Source organism: Lissotriton vulgaris, chromosome 9 (assembly GCF_964263255.1).
Source record: "Lissotriton vulgaris chromosome 9, aLisVul1.2, whole genome shotgun sequence".
Classification (NCBI taxonomy): Eukaryota; Metazoa; Chordata; class Amphibia; order Caudata; family Salamandridae; genus Lissotriton; species Lissotriton vulgaris.
Genome location: NC_141697.1, coordinates 12522731 through 12537888, shown reverse-complemented (window position 1 = coordinate 12537888; position 15158 = coordinate 12522731). Strand labels below are relative to the sequence as shown.

Sequence of the window (15158 nt, the reverse complement as noted above, 5' to 3'; positions counted from 1 at the left end):
TATATTAAAAACGTACCTCGACATGAGGTCAAATTATGCACAGGATGATGGGCGGACCCAAGAAACACACCTCCAGAAGAGTCAAAATTGTGCATAGAAACAACAGGATGCAAATACATGCGTAACACACCATATAGGGTAATAACAATATGCACTGTAATAACAAGAGAAACACCTACGTAACACCTCGGGTTGAGGTACTGTATGTGCACTGTGAGAAACAAACAGAATATTGTGCAATGACACCTTGGGTTGAGGTACAGAGTGTGCATTGTGAAAACAGGACTGAAAACTAGAAATTGTGTACATTGTGAGGGTAATATTATACATCAGATAAGCAAAATTCCATGGACTTTGTGAGGTAAAACAATGTGCACTACTAAATACATAGATTGAAGACCCCACACATGAAGGTAATAACCTTATAAACACCATGCTGACTGAAACCCTCACAATACTCTAAGTAGATAATAGGCTTATAAATGAATGCCCCGTAAAATCAAACCTAGACAAAGGCAAAAGAAATAAATGACATTCAATTACAAACAAGACACTAGATGGCAGTATGATACAAGTGTAAAGAATAAAGTAGAAATGCAGGCAAAGTAAATTTCAATCTGAGAACGAAGGACACCACTATTCCACTAACAGAATGTAGTTGACAACGTAGTAAAGCACTTAGGCTCAAGATCTCATATTCTCTTACAACTAATATGTCCTTCACACGTATTATAACCCCGGAGCTCGATCTGTGCCCCTGAGTGAAATAAATGATAAAGCAAAGAGCAGATTACCAAACTTACAGTTGCACTGATGGCAATAAAATAGAACATCAGAAAACGAACTCCGGTGAAGACAGGACCCACAAGCTGCAGATAATATACACCAGAAACGTCAGCGACAACATGGAGGCACGCTCCAAGACGTGAATGCCGGGTGGTTTGAGGCACGTTCAAGCTGCGAGGCGTCCAACAGCAGCAGTGACGATTGTCAAGAAGGAAGACGTCATGAATGGCATCACGAGTGAAGAGGTCAGGAGCGCGCTCTCATTTCAAAGTATATATCAGTTGCAGACGCAAAATAGATGTGACTTTTGGACATTGGGAACTGCGCTTCCTGACGCACGATCAGTCCGAGTCCAAAACACAGCAAACATGTATACACGAAGGCAGCTGACTGAAAGTGGGAGAAGTGCGCGTGGTGTAGAACTCAAACGATCTTTGAATTGCAGAGATAATAAACTGCCAAGTCGAAACGTCTTTTTCTAGAAATAATTTAAAGAAAACTAAACTACACAATGTTAGAAAAAGGCTATTTGTAAATGTTGGAAATGACACCAAACATGCACAAGCTCACGAAAATATTGCGCAGAATCATGCTCTGTCCGTGACACAAAGAGGTCTTGACTTTGAAGGACGAAACAGGGCAGAGTTGATTCAGGGGAGATGCCAGGAAGTAGGGTAGATCAAATAACAGTGACAGTCTGTAAGCTTTTGAAGTGCAGGGTTTATAAATGAAATGCCTCGAGCTGGTAAATGAAAAGTCAGTAGATTGATGTTGGAAACCTTACTCAGTGCTAAAAACTTTGGCACAGGCACAGGCTGTAGGTCTGAAGAAAAAGCAGGAACTGGTTTGTGCTGCATATGAAATAGACGTTGTAGGAACAACCACAGCATGCAGAGGCTTGAACTGTAAAAGGAGGTGTAACTCCTTGTTTCAAGAAAATAGGGAACGCTGTGAAGACACACAAACTGAATCAAGTGAGGTGCTGCTTGCGTAGCTTAGAAAGTCTTTTACACACACTGTAGGAACATCAGGCAAAGTGTGTAGGCATGTAACAGGCAAACAGATCACGCAGAACGCATACTGGCAGGCTTACCCTCACTGAAGAAACTTGAACTGGCACTTGAGCATTGAGGGCGACCGGTGGGTGGTCACTGGTGAGGCCGATGTGTGCCAGATGAAGAGTTGGAGCAAATTGTAGTTTAAAAGATTGCTTGAAGTTACTTGAGGTTGAGAGTAGGAACACAGGATGTCCTCAGTGGTCTTCAGAGGTAGCATACGCAGGTTCTTTAGTTCAATCGTCGCCAAATAAATGTAGTAACAGACTCCAGGCAGGTTGGTGATGTTCAGATGGATTTATTGTAGATAGATGGGAGAACAGTAGTACATCAGTATATAGCCCCACCAGGAGCGCCCAGCTAGGCACCCAGCCCTACTCCAACTGACTGCTTCATAGAATAACATTCCAAATGACATCACACCAAAGAGTTCTACAGATGGAGTAGTGGGAAATATGCATACACACAATATACAGGATATTACAAAGTCCTATCCTGAAGAAGGCCAACACATCTGAGAGGCCTTCTAATCTTCGCACTCTTCAGAGGTCTCACATATTGTGTGTGGACCTAAGCTGACAATTAGTATGATGTGATACTACAAACGTTCACTATAACGTCACCCAACATAGCACAGTGTTGCTGAAAGCTGGACCTCCCCCCAGTCAGGAACCCCACACTTTATGAGGATGGCCCCGGCCTACCCAGGAGCACATACGTTGTCAGGTAAGTGTTGGACTTGGCCCTTCTGGCAGGTTCACCCCTAAACTTTTTGCTTATGAATGTGAATTGGTGGTAGTGATTTTTTGTTTTCTGCGCACTTTCACCGTGTCCCAGTGGAAAGTGCGGGCGCACTGTGAGTCCGTGGAGTAAGGTTGGCCTGCCCTCCCATAGGAATGCATGGGGAATTTCTGTGTCCCTGGTAGTATCTGATGCGTGAGGTGTGCAGGCTCGAGTTTGGTATGTGCGGACTCATGTGATTGAATGCTTCGCAATGATGTATGTGGCCTGATTGTGTCTTGTGTGGAAGTGCCACTTCTGGGAGTTGGCATATTAGTGTAAAATGTGTCTGCCGTGTGATTGGCTGGAGCTGGCTGGTGAGCCTGGCTCCAGGAGTCTGGATGGGTCTGCCCCGGTGGTGAGTGTGAGATTAGCATGCTGATGGCTGGGGAGGAGTGCACCTGGGTCCTGAATAGCGCTGGGCTTTCCCCACACAATGCTGGCTCCGCCCTCTGTGGTGCGTCTAATGACCCTAGCCCTGCCAGTGAATAGAGTGAGGGGCTGAGCACATCAGAGTGCTCCCAAACCAGCTGTGACTGGTTTTTCCCCTCACCCTGTGACAAAGACAAAGGAATGTGGTGTATAAGAGAGGGGCTGTGTCCCCACACAAACTGTTCTTTTTCCTGACCTTACTTGAGGGGGGCTGCTGCTGCTGGGCGCCAGGAGTAACCGCCACTTGGACCACCTTCCTGCCTGGAGGGACCAGTGAGCTGGCCCCTGGGTCCAGCCTTGCCCCCCCTGCCTTGCTGCATTTTCTAGGAGGACTTGTGCTGACCTGTGTCCTGGACTTTTGCTTTTCCTCTGGCGCCCCAGAGCGCCTGGGTGTCTGTAGCGCTTGGGAGTGCTGTATTTACCCCTAAAGCGCCTGGAAGAGCTTTATCTGCCTCAAGCGCCTGGAAGCGCTTTTATTGCCCCTAGCGCTGAGGAGCTCTTTTAAAAAATTTTCTTAGCCCCGATTTATTATTGATTTCGAGGGTGCCCACCCCTCTTTTGCCCAGAAGAAATCACCGCCGTCCGGCCCGAGGCACCCCCGTGACGTCATTCCCCAGGCCGCGCTGTGATTGGCTGCTAGCCCGAGGTCTGATGCGAAAGTCAGGCAAGCTGTGGCGTGACGGGCCAGGCCCGCCACAAACAGGAAGCCAGAAGCAGCCAACCGTATCCTGCCCGGGGCTCCCAAGTGAAGGGAGAGCCCCTGGGAGAGAGAGAAGTCCGGCGCGATGGCCACGAGGCTCCCAGAAGGAAGGGAGAGCCTCGCAGCCAGTGAGAGGAACTGCCACCCCAGAAGCTTACCGGGAGGTGGAGAAGAGCGGCAGAGCCGAGGGGAGAGAGAGCTTCCCCTGCGGCCACCGCCGAGATCAGGAGCCAAGAAGTAGCCGGTGAGTGCCTTGCCTGAGAGAGGCTCCCGGGGCCCTTGCATTTGTACTCACAGTCCAAAGGAGGAACTCCACCGTTCCGGGGGCATTTTGGGCGATTTCAAGTTCACCACGGACTCCACCGGCCAAATTTGGTGAACGATCCTGCGCGGCCCGAGGCGACATTTCTGTGATTTCGAGTCTCCCCTGAGAGGGACTCCAATGAAGCCGCAGGTGTCCACGGGTCCCCCAGAGAGGGACCCCACCGACCTCTTGAGAGCCCAGAGAGGCTCCAAAGCACCACAGTTCTAGTTCAGAGCCATGAGGGCTCTAGGGGGCATCACTTGTTTGAAGATCCCACGAGGCTCAGGGGCATTATTACAGTCAGAGCCTGAGAGGCTCAGGGGCATTATTTGTGTTCAGAGCCCAGAGAGACTCAAAGGCCCCATTGATCTCAAGCCCAGAAAGGCTCTAGGTGGCACGAGTGCTGTGTTCAGAGCATGCAAGGCTTCAGCATTGGCCCATCATTGTCTACACAGCTGCCCAGCACTTCATGGGCAGATGCCGCGTTTAGGCCCCCCGGACATTGGGACACAGGGCGTCCTAGCCCCAACAAGGCCAGAGGGCCTAGGGACAGTCACAGGTGGTGACTTATGTGAGTTTGGCGCAATTGTGTTTTCCTTCCTTACACCTCTGAACGTGTTGTTTATGCATCTTGTGTTCTCCTGTGCTGCACCTCTGAATGTGTTTTTATGCGTCATGTGCCTTGTTCTCACACCGTTGAATGTAGGTTCTGCATCATGTTTTTTTGCTTCCCTACACCTCTGAATGTGTTCTTATGCATCATGTGTAATGTGCTTATACCCCTACAGGTATTGTGATACTTAGGTGGTTTTTCTTGCTAGTACAGGTGGTGCTAGTGAGGTCCTGGTTCCCTGCGTGACCTGTTCCTAAGGTGGTTAGGGTTGCGTAGGTGGTACTTACCTGCTACCAGTGATTACTGGGTGTGTGCTTTGAGTTCTATTTTGTGCTACAGTGATTTATATTTTATGTTATATGTGCTAATTCTACCCAGTGCTAAGTTCTAAAAGTGCCTATTCCTGACAGTTGTCCAGGTGGCCCTGTCTTGTACATATCCCCTGTAAATTCTGCCCGTGCCTGTTGGCACATTGTAAAGTGTGTGTTCTTATCTAATGTGTTTTGGTATAATACAAAGGCTATTTTTATATATAACCTTGTGTGGAGTTTCCTTTGTGATGGGCCTTGGGTGTTGTTGCTGGGTGCGTGCGCAAACACTGACTCGCTAAGAAGAGGTCGCCTCCCCACGCTCCCAAGGCATCATTGTGACTTGTGATACCAGAGCGCTTTAAAGCAGTTTTGCTGTATCGTAGCGCTTTGCAGCTGTCTGTCACCACCGCGTCTGCGCTCCGCTCGCTCTGCTGCCTCTCATCAACGCGATTTCACCCCCGCATTGCTACCGCTGCCTGCATTGTATTATTGCCTTATATAGCGCTGCTCATTCCAATCTGCGCATTGTTGTGTTCACATTGTTTGCATTATAAGTATTTCTTGATCGATTGTGCCCCAGTCTCGCCCACTTTCGCTTTGTAACTGTTGCAGCCATTTTGTTGTTGTTGTGCTTCCTAGCCCGTATCTCCACCCTGCTCCCGCCTCCCAGCTGACCCTCCCTCGCCCCTCCCCCTCCACTATCCATATATGACAGATGCATTTGCGCGCAGCGTTTACGTGCAGCGATCGCGCCCCATGCGCGCCGAAGGTGCGCCAAAGGTAAGCCCGTCTACGCCTGTCCACGCCTGGCCCGCGCCCAGCGCCAGTCCCCCTGGTCCCCGCAAACCCCTCTCCACCCGCATATCGTATGAGGCCAATACCTTACTGGCCCTCAACCCCGGACGCACACCACAATGCTGTAAAGCTACCCCAGAACACACCCAGGGACCATTCGCATGCCACTCATGCAAGTTTTCCTGCACCAAGACACACACCAAATCCACTTCCTCCGAACACACCTCCGACTCTAACCACCTGAAGTGCATCCTGCTGAACACCCGCTCGATCCACAGACACGCCACCGAACTCTGGGATCTACTCGACACTACATCACCTGACGTCGCCTTCCTTACTGAAACATGGATGAATGCCTCATCAGCACCCAACATCGCCATAGCCATCCCGGACAATTACAAGATCATACGAAAAGACCGCCCCATCCAAACAGGAGGAGGCATCGCCATCGTCCATAAGAACACCATCCGAATCACTACCAGCTCCGATGTCAACCTTGTGGCCGCCGAACACCTTCACTTCCAAATCCACACCGACCCCAGGACCACACTTAGAGGCACCCTCATCTACAGACCACCAGGAACCCGCACAAAATTCAACGACGACATCACTGACTTCATCAGCCCACATGCCCTCTCTTCCGAGAACCACATCCTACTGGGAGACCTCAACTTCCACCTGGAAAAGAAAAACGATAGCAACACAACCACCCTTCTGGACAACCTGGCCAATCTCGGACTCAAACAACTTGTTAACACCCCCACTCACCTAGCCGGACACAGGCTCGACCCTTTCTTCACCTCCAGCAAACACATCTCCTTCGATCACACCACAACTCTCCACTGGACGGACCACAGCTGCGTCCACTTCAGATACAAAAAGACCTCGACCCACATCCCCCCACAACCTATTCCTCGAAGAAACTGGAACAAAATCACCACCGACCAACTCTTTACATCACTTAACCAAAACCCTCCTACCATATCATCGAACCAAACCAAGCTGCCACCAAACTCACACAATGGATCACCCACAGCGCTGACGAATTAGCACCCTTGAAAAACCACCAGATCAAACACGGTAGCAAAAATGCCCCCAGGTTCAACGATGACCTTAAGAAATCCAAAAAGTTATGCCGTACCCTCGAGAAAATCTGGAGAAAAAACCCAACCACTGACAACCTGACCACCTTCAAAGACGCCACCCGCAAACACCACCAATTGATCCGATCCTCCAAGAAATCCACATTCAAGGTTCGACCCGACAACAACGCCCACAACAGCAAGGAACTATTCAACATCGTCAAAGATTTTACCAACCCCACCGCCGGCTCCAACGACATCACTCCCTCCCAAGACCTCTGCGATTCTTTATCCTCTTTCTTCCACAACAAAATCGTCGACATACATAACAGCTTCAAAAACCAGACCGACCAACAAACCACTCCACCCACCTCCGAACCAAAACAGCACTCACAACCTTTACGCCTGGAACACAATCACTACAGAAGACACCATCCGCCTGATCAACTCCATCCACTCAGGCTCACCAACCGACCCATATCCCCACCACATCTTCAACAAAGCAGACTCCATCATCGCCCCCTATCTCCGCGATGTCATCAACTGCTCCCTCAACTCCGCAACCTTCCCGGAAAGCTAGAAACATGCCGAACTCAGCGCCCTCCTGAAGAAACCCACAGCAGACCCCTCGGAACTTAAGAACTACCGCCCCATCTCACTCCTCCCTTACCCGGCCAAAGTCATTGAGAAAGCCGTCAATAATCAGCTTGCCGCCTTCCTCGAATCCAACAAATCACTCGACCCATCACAATCCGGCTTCCGAGCCAAACACAGCACCGAAACCACACTTATCGCAGCTACAGACGACATCCGAACACTACTGGACAACAGAGAAACAGTTGCCCTCATCTTACTTGACCTCTCAGCATCCTTCAACACAGTCTGTCATAGCACCCTCATACAACGCCTCAGCAACGTCGGAATACAAGGAAAAGCTTTGGACTGGATCATCTCGTTCCTCGCAGGAAGAACTCAGAGAGTCCGCCTCCCCCCATTCAAATCAGAGGCCACCGAAGTCATCTGCGGCGTACCACAAGGATCATCACTCAGTCCCACTCTCTTCAACGTATACATGAGCCCCCTCGCATCCATCGCGCGACAACACAACCTCAACATCATCTCCTACGCAGACGACACCCAGCTGATACTCTTCCTCACCAAAGACCCCAACACCGCCAAAACCAATCTACACGAAGGAATGAAAGAAGTAGCTGAGTGGATGAAGAACAGCCGTTTAAAACTAAACTCGGACAAAACGGAAGTCCTCATCTTAGGATCATCCCCCTCTGCCTGGGACGACTCATGGTGGCCTCCAGCCCTGAGAACCACACCCATACCTACTGATCACGCACGTAACCTGGGCTTCATCCTGGACTCCTCCCTCTCGATGACCAGACAAGTCAACGCTGTCTCATCCTCATGCTTCAACATCCTATGCATGCTCAAAAAAATATTCAGTTGGATCCCCACCGAAACAAGAAAGACAGTCACCCACGCACTGGTCACTAGCCGACTGGACTATGGAAATACCCTTTACGCCGGAACCACAGCCAAACTACAGAAAAAACTCCAACGCATCCAAAACACTTCAGCCAGACTCATACTGGACATCCCCCGTCATACCCACATTTCCGGTCACCCTAAAGACCTCCATTGGCTTCCCGTAAACAAGAGAATCGTATTCCGTCTCCTCACCCACGCACACAAAGCCCTCTACGACCTAGGACCAGAATGCCGCAACAAACGACTATCCTTCTACACACCCACCCGCCAACTACGATCATCCAATCAAGCCCTCGCCGCAATTCCGCGCATCCATAAATCCACCATGGGAGGAAGATCCTTCTCCTACTTAGCAGCCAAGACTTGGAATTCTCTCCCCACTCACCTCCGTTCCACACAGAACCACTTCTCTTTCAGAAAACAGCTAAAAACCTGGCTCTTCGATAAGTAATGCACCGTTCATCCTCTCAAGCGCCTTGAGACCCTCTGGGTGAGTAGTGAGCTATACAAATGCCTAAACTTGAACTTGAACTTAACCTACATAGCCTCCAAGTTTAGCCTTGCTGCTCGCGCCACGTTACCTAGAGGGTGAGCAGGGGTTATCTTGGCGTGTAACTCCCTTGCCCTGACTTGGGAACGGTGGTCTCTGACTGACGTTGGCGCAAGCCCTGACCAGCCAGGGATCCCATTTCTAACAGTAAGAATTCCCCTTTATGACTGTGTCTGGCCATCAGTAACTAACTTTTGCAGAATCTGGCGAAACCTTAAGCTCTAGCCACAAATTCTATCAGACGTGATGAGGTGCTAAAGGATGGGGAATCACTGTCACCTCTGAGGACACTCCCTCGCTTCATGAATTGCTTTCCAGGCACAAGACATAATCCAGAAAAAACATTCTCTCATGCCCAAGTAGATGGACCCACCATGCCAGCTAGACTCCTGTCCTTCCTCTGATGTGATACAGCACTGAATATGGCCCTACTTTAGCGCTCTGACTTTAGTTTCTTGTTTTCTGTGCCCACTGACATGGATCTGGAGTTACTCTCCACTGAAATTGCTTTATCTGATTTAGACTTCTAGCCACAGATTCCTTACCTCAGAATTATACCCCGGCGTCAGAAGGGATCCAGAAATGTTTTCGTGAGCAGTACCCCTGCGTGCTATTCGGCTCCATGTGGTGTCGTTTGCATCGTCCATGCCGGAAGTGACGTGCGCTGTGCTAGTGTGGAGTGTAATATAAAATAGTATAGTATAATCTGTGAGGTGTAGTGTAGCATAGAGTGTAGGGATGCATGAGGATTCCCTGTTATGGGTGTCTAGACCTCTGTATCAGAGGCATGGGGGAACAGCGTTTACAACGCAATTTTTACCACGCAGTACCTTTACTAAGCAACTTTTACAACGCAAGTCGTGACAACGACTTGCGCTGGGGGGCACTGTAGGATAGGGAATAGTTTAATTTACTATCCAAAACCTTCCCTACTATCCACGGGGACTGGAGTTGGAATAGTAAATTAAACTATTCACTATCTAGCGCCCCCAACGCAAGTTGTAACGACTTGCGTTGTAAAACCTGCGTGGTAAAGGCATGCATTGTAAAAGCATGCGTAGTAACGACATACATCCGAGGCACGAGAGTTGTTAATTGGAGGGTAGCTGTGCTTAGCCATTAGATGCAATTCAGCATGGTTGACTAGCAGGATAGTGACAAATTTGTAGAATAGATATCATGGGTTTGATATAGGTAACAGAATGGCAATATAGGTATCATGGACAACAAGCGGTGCGGATTTGCCATTTACACCAACCAATCTACGTTTACAAGAGTAGCAATAGCAGATCAATCTATTTCAAGAAAGCGATCAAAGAATAAAGGCTACGTATAGATCTTAAGTATAAAGCTTGAGCCTTATCTGACAGTGATCAGGAGGAGTCAGATTCTTTAAGGAATCATTTTTTTCAGGATCAGGTTGATGGGGACCTATAGTCATACCATCTTGGTGCTGTTTCTGAATGTATGTCTCCGGCTCAACGGTTTCACTAAGGATCAAGGTTTTCCCCCTATTGGTAATTTTGAATCTATCCAGCCCGATGAAGGAGAAGTTTATGTTGAGGGAGGTGAGAAAGTTCCGTAGTCTTAAAAATCTTTTTTTCATGAAGACCGTCTCCTTGGCATAGCCTTGAGCTGTTCCGATCGTGTTGCCATTCCATATGAGCGTTTTTGAGTCTATCCTCTTCCACATGAGGAAATCCGAGTGCTAGAACCTGAGGGGTCTGAAAATAAATTGGTCCTGGGTTTTTGCTCTTAGAATAAGTCTAGAGGCACCCTGTGAGCTCTTAGAGTTTCAGGTGGTCTCTCAAATGTGATGCCAACAATTTTTTGAATCCATTAATCAAGGAAAAAGACATACGATGAAGGTTGGTTTTCTGGTCATTCCAGTAACCCTAACATTCTTAGATTTCCTCTTCTATTTCAATTTTCGATGTCAGTAGTGGTTCTGGGAAGATTCCTGATCTGTTTGGTTGTATATTGTGAGATTTGTTTTATCTTTGCGGTTCTCATCCTCCAGCACACTAATTCTGGATTCTGCTGCACCAGTATATGTTGGGTTTTAAAGGCATTGACCATGGCAGATAGTTCAGTCTGCAAAAGTCAGTGTTTGCTTTGAGCAACTTTTGGAGGGAAGAGAGATTGCAAAGAATTAACCCAATTTTCTCATTGATGTCTATGGTTTGTTTGGGTTTAACTGGTGAGTTAAAAGTCTGATTGTCTTGGTTAGCTCTTCAAGGGATGTCATCTGATCTTTGTTGTTTTTTTGCTCCTTTGCAGCACTCGTGTCTTTCTGTCTGCCATATTGTTTTCTTGTTGTAGTCTGATGCATGGAAGTAACCTCCAGTTTAATATCTTTCTACAGGAGTGGGCACTTAAGTGTGATTTCCCTTCTATAGTAACTATCCTGTCCGATGATTAGATTCTGCAGATGGATGCCTGCCCAGTGACTCAGAATAACATTTAAATGATCGTGTTGCAGGGAATAGGCACCCAGGTCTGCTACATTCAACCTACTCGAGTTTATAAATGGCCAAGAACAATTGTGGCCTGAAAGCAATAATAAGTCAGAAGATCAGCAGACTTGCTGCATTGGAGTTCAGTGAGCAAGCATAGTGTTCTTATGAAACTAGTGTGTAGTTGGGAGTGTGGTTTTAAATGTGTCCTGGGAGTTAGGAGTGACTTGAAAAGTTATAAAACCCCTTCCTGGTAAGTGGGTTCAAACGACCCGCGTCTCAGGTGAACTGGGTAGCTGGACAGCTCTGCCGCTGATAACCACCTTGCAGCAAAAGTTGCCAGCACATCTTCGACGTCACTGACTTTGATGTGTAGCTGCAGTCCTTCTCTCCCTCATTTGGAGGGTATGTAGTTTAGGGAGCACTTTGCGAATTTTTCAGATCCTTGGTGCAACAGTGATCTTTGAGTAACCTTGGAGTAATGGGGAAAGCAGTGGGGTTTGGCCTATAGGCTCTGAACTCGAGTGCACACAGAGAGGTGTGAAACAAATGTCGGACTCAATTCGTACCTGAGTTTATGCCTTACTTAATTCGCACACTTGCTTTCCAAAGCTGGCAGTAGAACCTTTAAAATAGAAGCCGTTCAGAGTTGACGGTAGACCGAGCATACAGCATTCAGCAAGGCCAACAATCATGGACTAGGCCTCACAGAGAATTAGGTCTTCACAAGTGCATTAACTGCATGTGATTTCACTGTTTACTGGTATGCACAGGACAAGCCCTTCAATTTCATGAGGCTAGCTGTATAGTGAAGCATTGGAAAGGGCCCGTGTTGTAGGTAGCAGAATTATGGCCCACAACCTGGGTGGCCTATTAAGGCCTGTTAATACGGGATGGCGGAATGCTGTAGTACAGGGGTGGATTTCGGGATGAATCTGCTGTTAGTGTGGGCTCAGTGCCCTCACTTATTTTCTTGTTTTGCATGCTGTCGTTACTGAATGGACTGAATAGGGCAAACACAAGGAGATGATAGACTGAGCGCTGAAACTTTACAGACACTCACTCTAAATCACAGATCAATCCATCATCATTCTTTTGCTCACCATGCCACCCCAGTTCAGACACAGCTATATGCAAATCAGTCTTGACCCTGCTCCTCATGGGAACAGTCCAGCCCGAACTGCCAAGCTAAGTCTTCCCTGGACCGCAAACAAGCATCCTAGGACTGGTTTCGGGGTAACACCCCTCTTCAGCCAGGCTAGCTTGATTCCAGTGGCAAAGAGAGCAAGGGACCCACGTCTGGGCATACCCATCCCACTTAGGGTGAACAAAGCAAACTGAGTTAAATCCATCATTGTTCCTTCAATCCAGATCTGTGGCTCGGGGTGAGTGTCAGAAACGTTTCAGCGCTCCGTCCATCATTTGCATGTGTGTGCTTTGTTCGCCCTTAGTTGGCAGGGAATGCCAAGACGTGGGTCCCTTGCTCACTTTGCCATGTTTTTTTGTTTGACATCTTTTGGCCTGCTTAGCCCTGGCACTTAGTTTTTCGCTCCCTGTTGTTGTAAGCTCATTATGACTCTGACGCAGGGCTGATTGGGTGGCCAGGCAACTATACTATTAGCAGCGCACCAACATCTGTGTGGTGAGTGCATTCCCAGTTGGGGAGCCATCGATTGAAGTTAATTTGACATGTTGTGGTGGAGTAGTTTGTAATGGCGGACCTCCATCTTGTGCAGAATCAGGTGTGAGGAGAGTGGTCCTATTTAGGGATGAGATTAATAGAGCTGGGCAATGGGGTGGTGAAATGCCATGGTGGTGGGCCCTCACGCTGTGCACCAGAGTGAGCTCTCCATGGTGGATCCTCTGAGTATGTGCACCATGGTGGTGGGTCCTCTGAGTGTGTGAACCATGGTGGTGGGTCCTCTGAGTGTGTGCATCATGGTTGTGGGTCCTCTGAGTGTGCACTGGAGTGTGTGCACCATGGCGGTGGGTCCTCTGAGTGTGTGCACCATGGTGGTGGGTCCTCTAAATGTGTGCACCATGGTGGTGGGTCCTCCAGTTATGTACTATGGTGGTGGGTCCCCTGGGTGTGCGTTGGAGTGTGTGCACCATGGAGGTGGGTCCTCTGAGTGTGCACTGGAGTGTGTGCACCAAGGTGGTGGGTCCTCTGAGTGTGTGCACCCTGGGGGTGGGTCCTCCGGCCATGTACTATGGTGGTGGGTCCCCTGGGTGTGCATTGGAGGGTGTGCACCATGGTGGTGGGTCCTCTGAGTGTGTGCACCATGGTGGTGGGTCCTCTGAGTGTATGCACCATGCTGGTGGGTCCTATGAGTGTGTGCACCATGGTGGTGGGTCGTTTGAGTGTGTGCACCATGGTGGCGGGTCTTCTGAGTGTGTGAACCATGGTGGTGGGTCCTCTGAGTGTGTGCATCATTGTTGTGGGTCCTCTAAGTGTGCACTGGAGTGTGTGCACCATGGCGGTGGGTCCTCTGAGTGTGTGCACCATGGTGGTGGGTCCTCTAAATGTGTGCACCATGGTGGTGGGTCCTCTGAGTGTGTGCACCATAGTGGTGGGTCCTCTGAGTGTGTGCACCATGGTGGTGGGTCCTCCAGTTATGTACTATGGTGGTGGGTCCCCTGGGTGTGCGTTGGAGTGTGTGCACCATGGTGGTGGGTCCTCTGAGTGTGCACTGGAGTGTGTGCACCAAGGTGGTGGGTCCTCTGAGTGTGTGCACCCTGGGGGTGGGTCCTCCGGCCATGTACTATGGTGATGGGTCCCCTGGGTGTGCATTGGAGGGTGTGCACCATGGTGGTGGGTCCTCTGAGGGTGTGCACCATGGTGGTGGGTCGTTTGAGTGTGTGCACCATGGTGGCGGGTCTTCTGAGTGTGCACTGGGTGTGTGCACCATGGTGGTGGGCCCTCTGAGTGTGTGCACCATGGTGGTGGGTCCTCCGGTTATGTACTATGGTGGTAGATCCTCTGAGTGTGCACTGGAGTGTGTGCACCATGGTTGTGAGTCCCCTGGGTGTGCATTGGTGTGTGTGCACCATGGTGGCGGGTCCCCTAGGTGTGCATTGGAGTGTGTGCACCATGGTGGTAGACCCTCTGAGTGTGTGCACCATGGTGGTGGATCCTCTGAGTATGCACCAGGCGTGTGTGCACTGGAGTGCGTTTACCACAGCGGTGCACCCTCTGGGTGTACACTGAATGAATGGGCTGATGGTGGAGCATGTGCTCTGAACTCACGCTTTCTATTGGTGTCCCTGTTCTTAGGCTCAGACAGTTTGCAGAAGCTGTGGGTGTCTTTGACCAAGTGCTGAAGTTGGATCCTCTTTCTGCAGATGCTTATGTTGGGCGAGGAAATTCATACATGGAATATGGACACATGCAAGCCACAGAACAAGCCCAGAGGGACTTCCTGAGAGCACTGCACCTCAGCCCAAAGTGCCTGAAAGCTCGGATCAGCCTTGGCTACAACCTCCAGGTAAAAAAAACACTCCTAGTTGTATGTGATTCAATTACCACAGTGTGTATATAGTGTGGGCCTGAACCCTGGAGTGTGAGATTCTAGAGCGTATGGATCCACGAGGGCGTGATCCAACAATGCGTGATCCCAACAGCGTGCCTCCGGAAGGGTGTGATCCAACACTGCATGTTCATAAGAGTATGATCCCCACATCGCGTCTCCACAAGGGTGTGATCCAACACTTGCCTTTCGAAGGAAGCTTCATCCCATAGTGCTCGTTCACAAAGACGTACTTCCAACAGTGCATGTTTATAGGTGCCATCC

General features: G+C 49.3%; 1 protein-coding gene across 1 annotated transcript in view; it reads left to right on the top strand.

Annotated features, from left to right (window-relative positions):
- Nucleotides 1-15158, top strand: part of TTC6 (tetratricopeptide repeat domain 6) — a 1229706-nt gene that overhangs the window by 951294 nt on the left and 263254 nt on the right. Inside the window, exon 27 of the mRNA XM_086936916.1 lies at nt 14642-14852. Within this exon, the coding sequence (XP_086793042.1) occupies nt 14642-14852 (211 nt within the window). The remainder of the gene's footprint in view (nt 1-14641; nt 14853-15158) is intronic.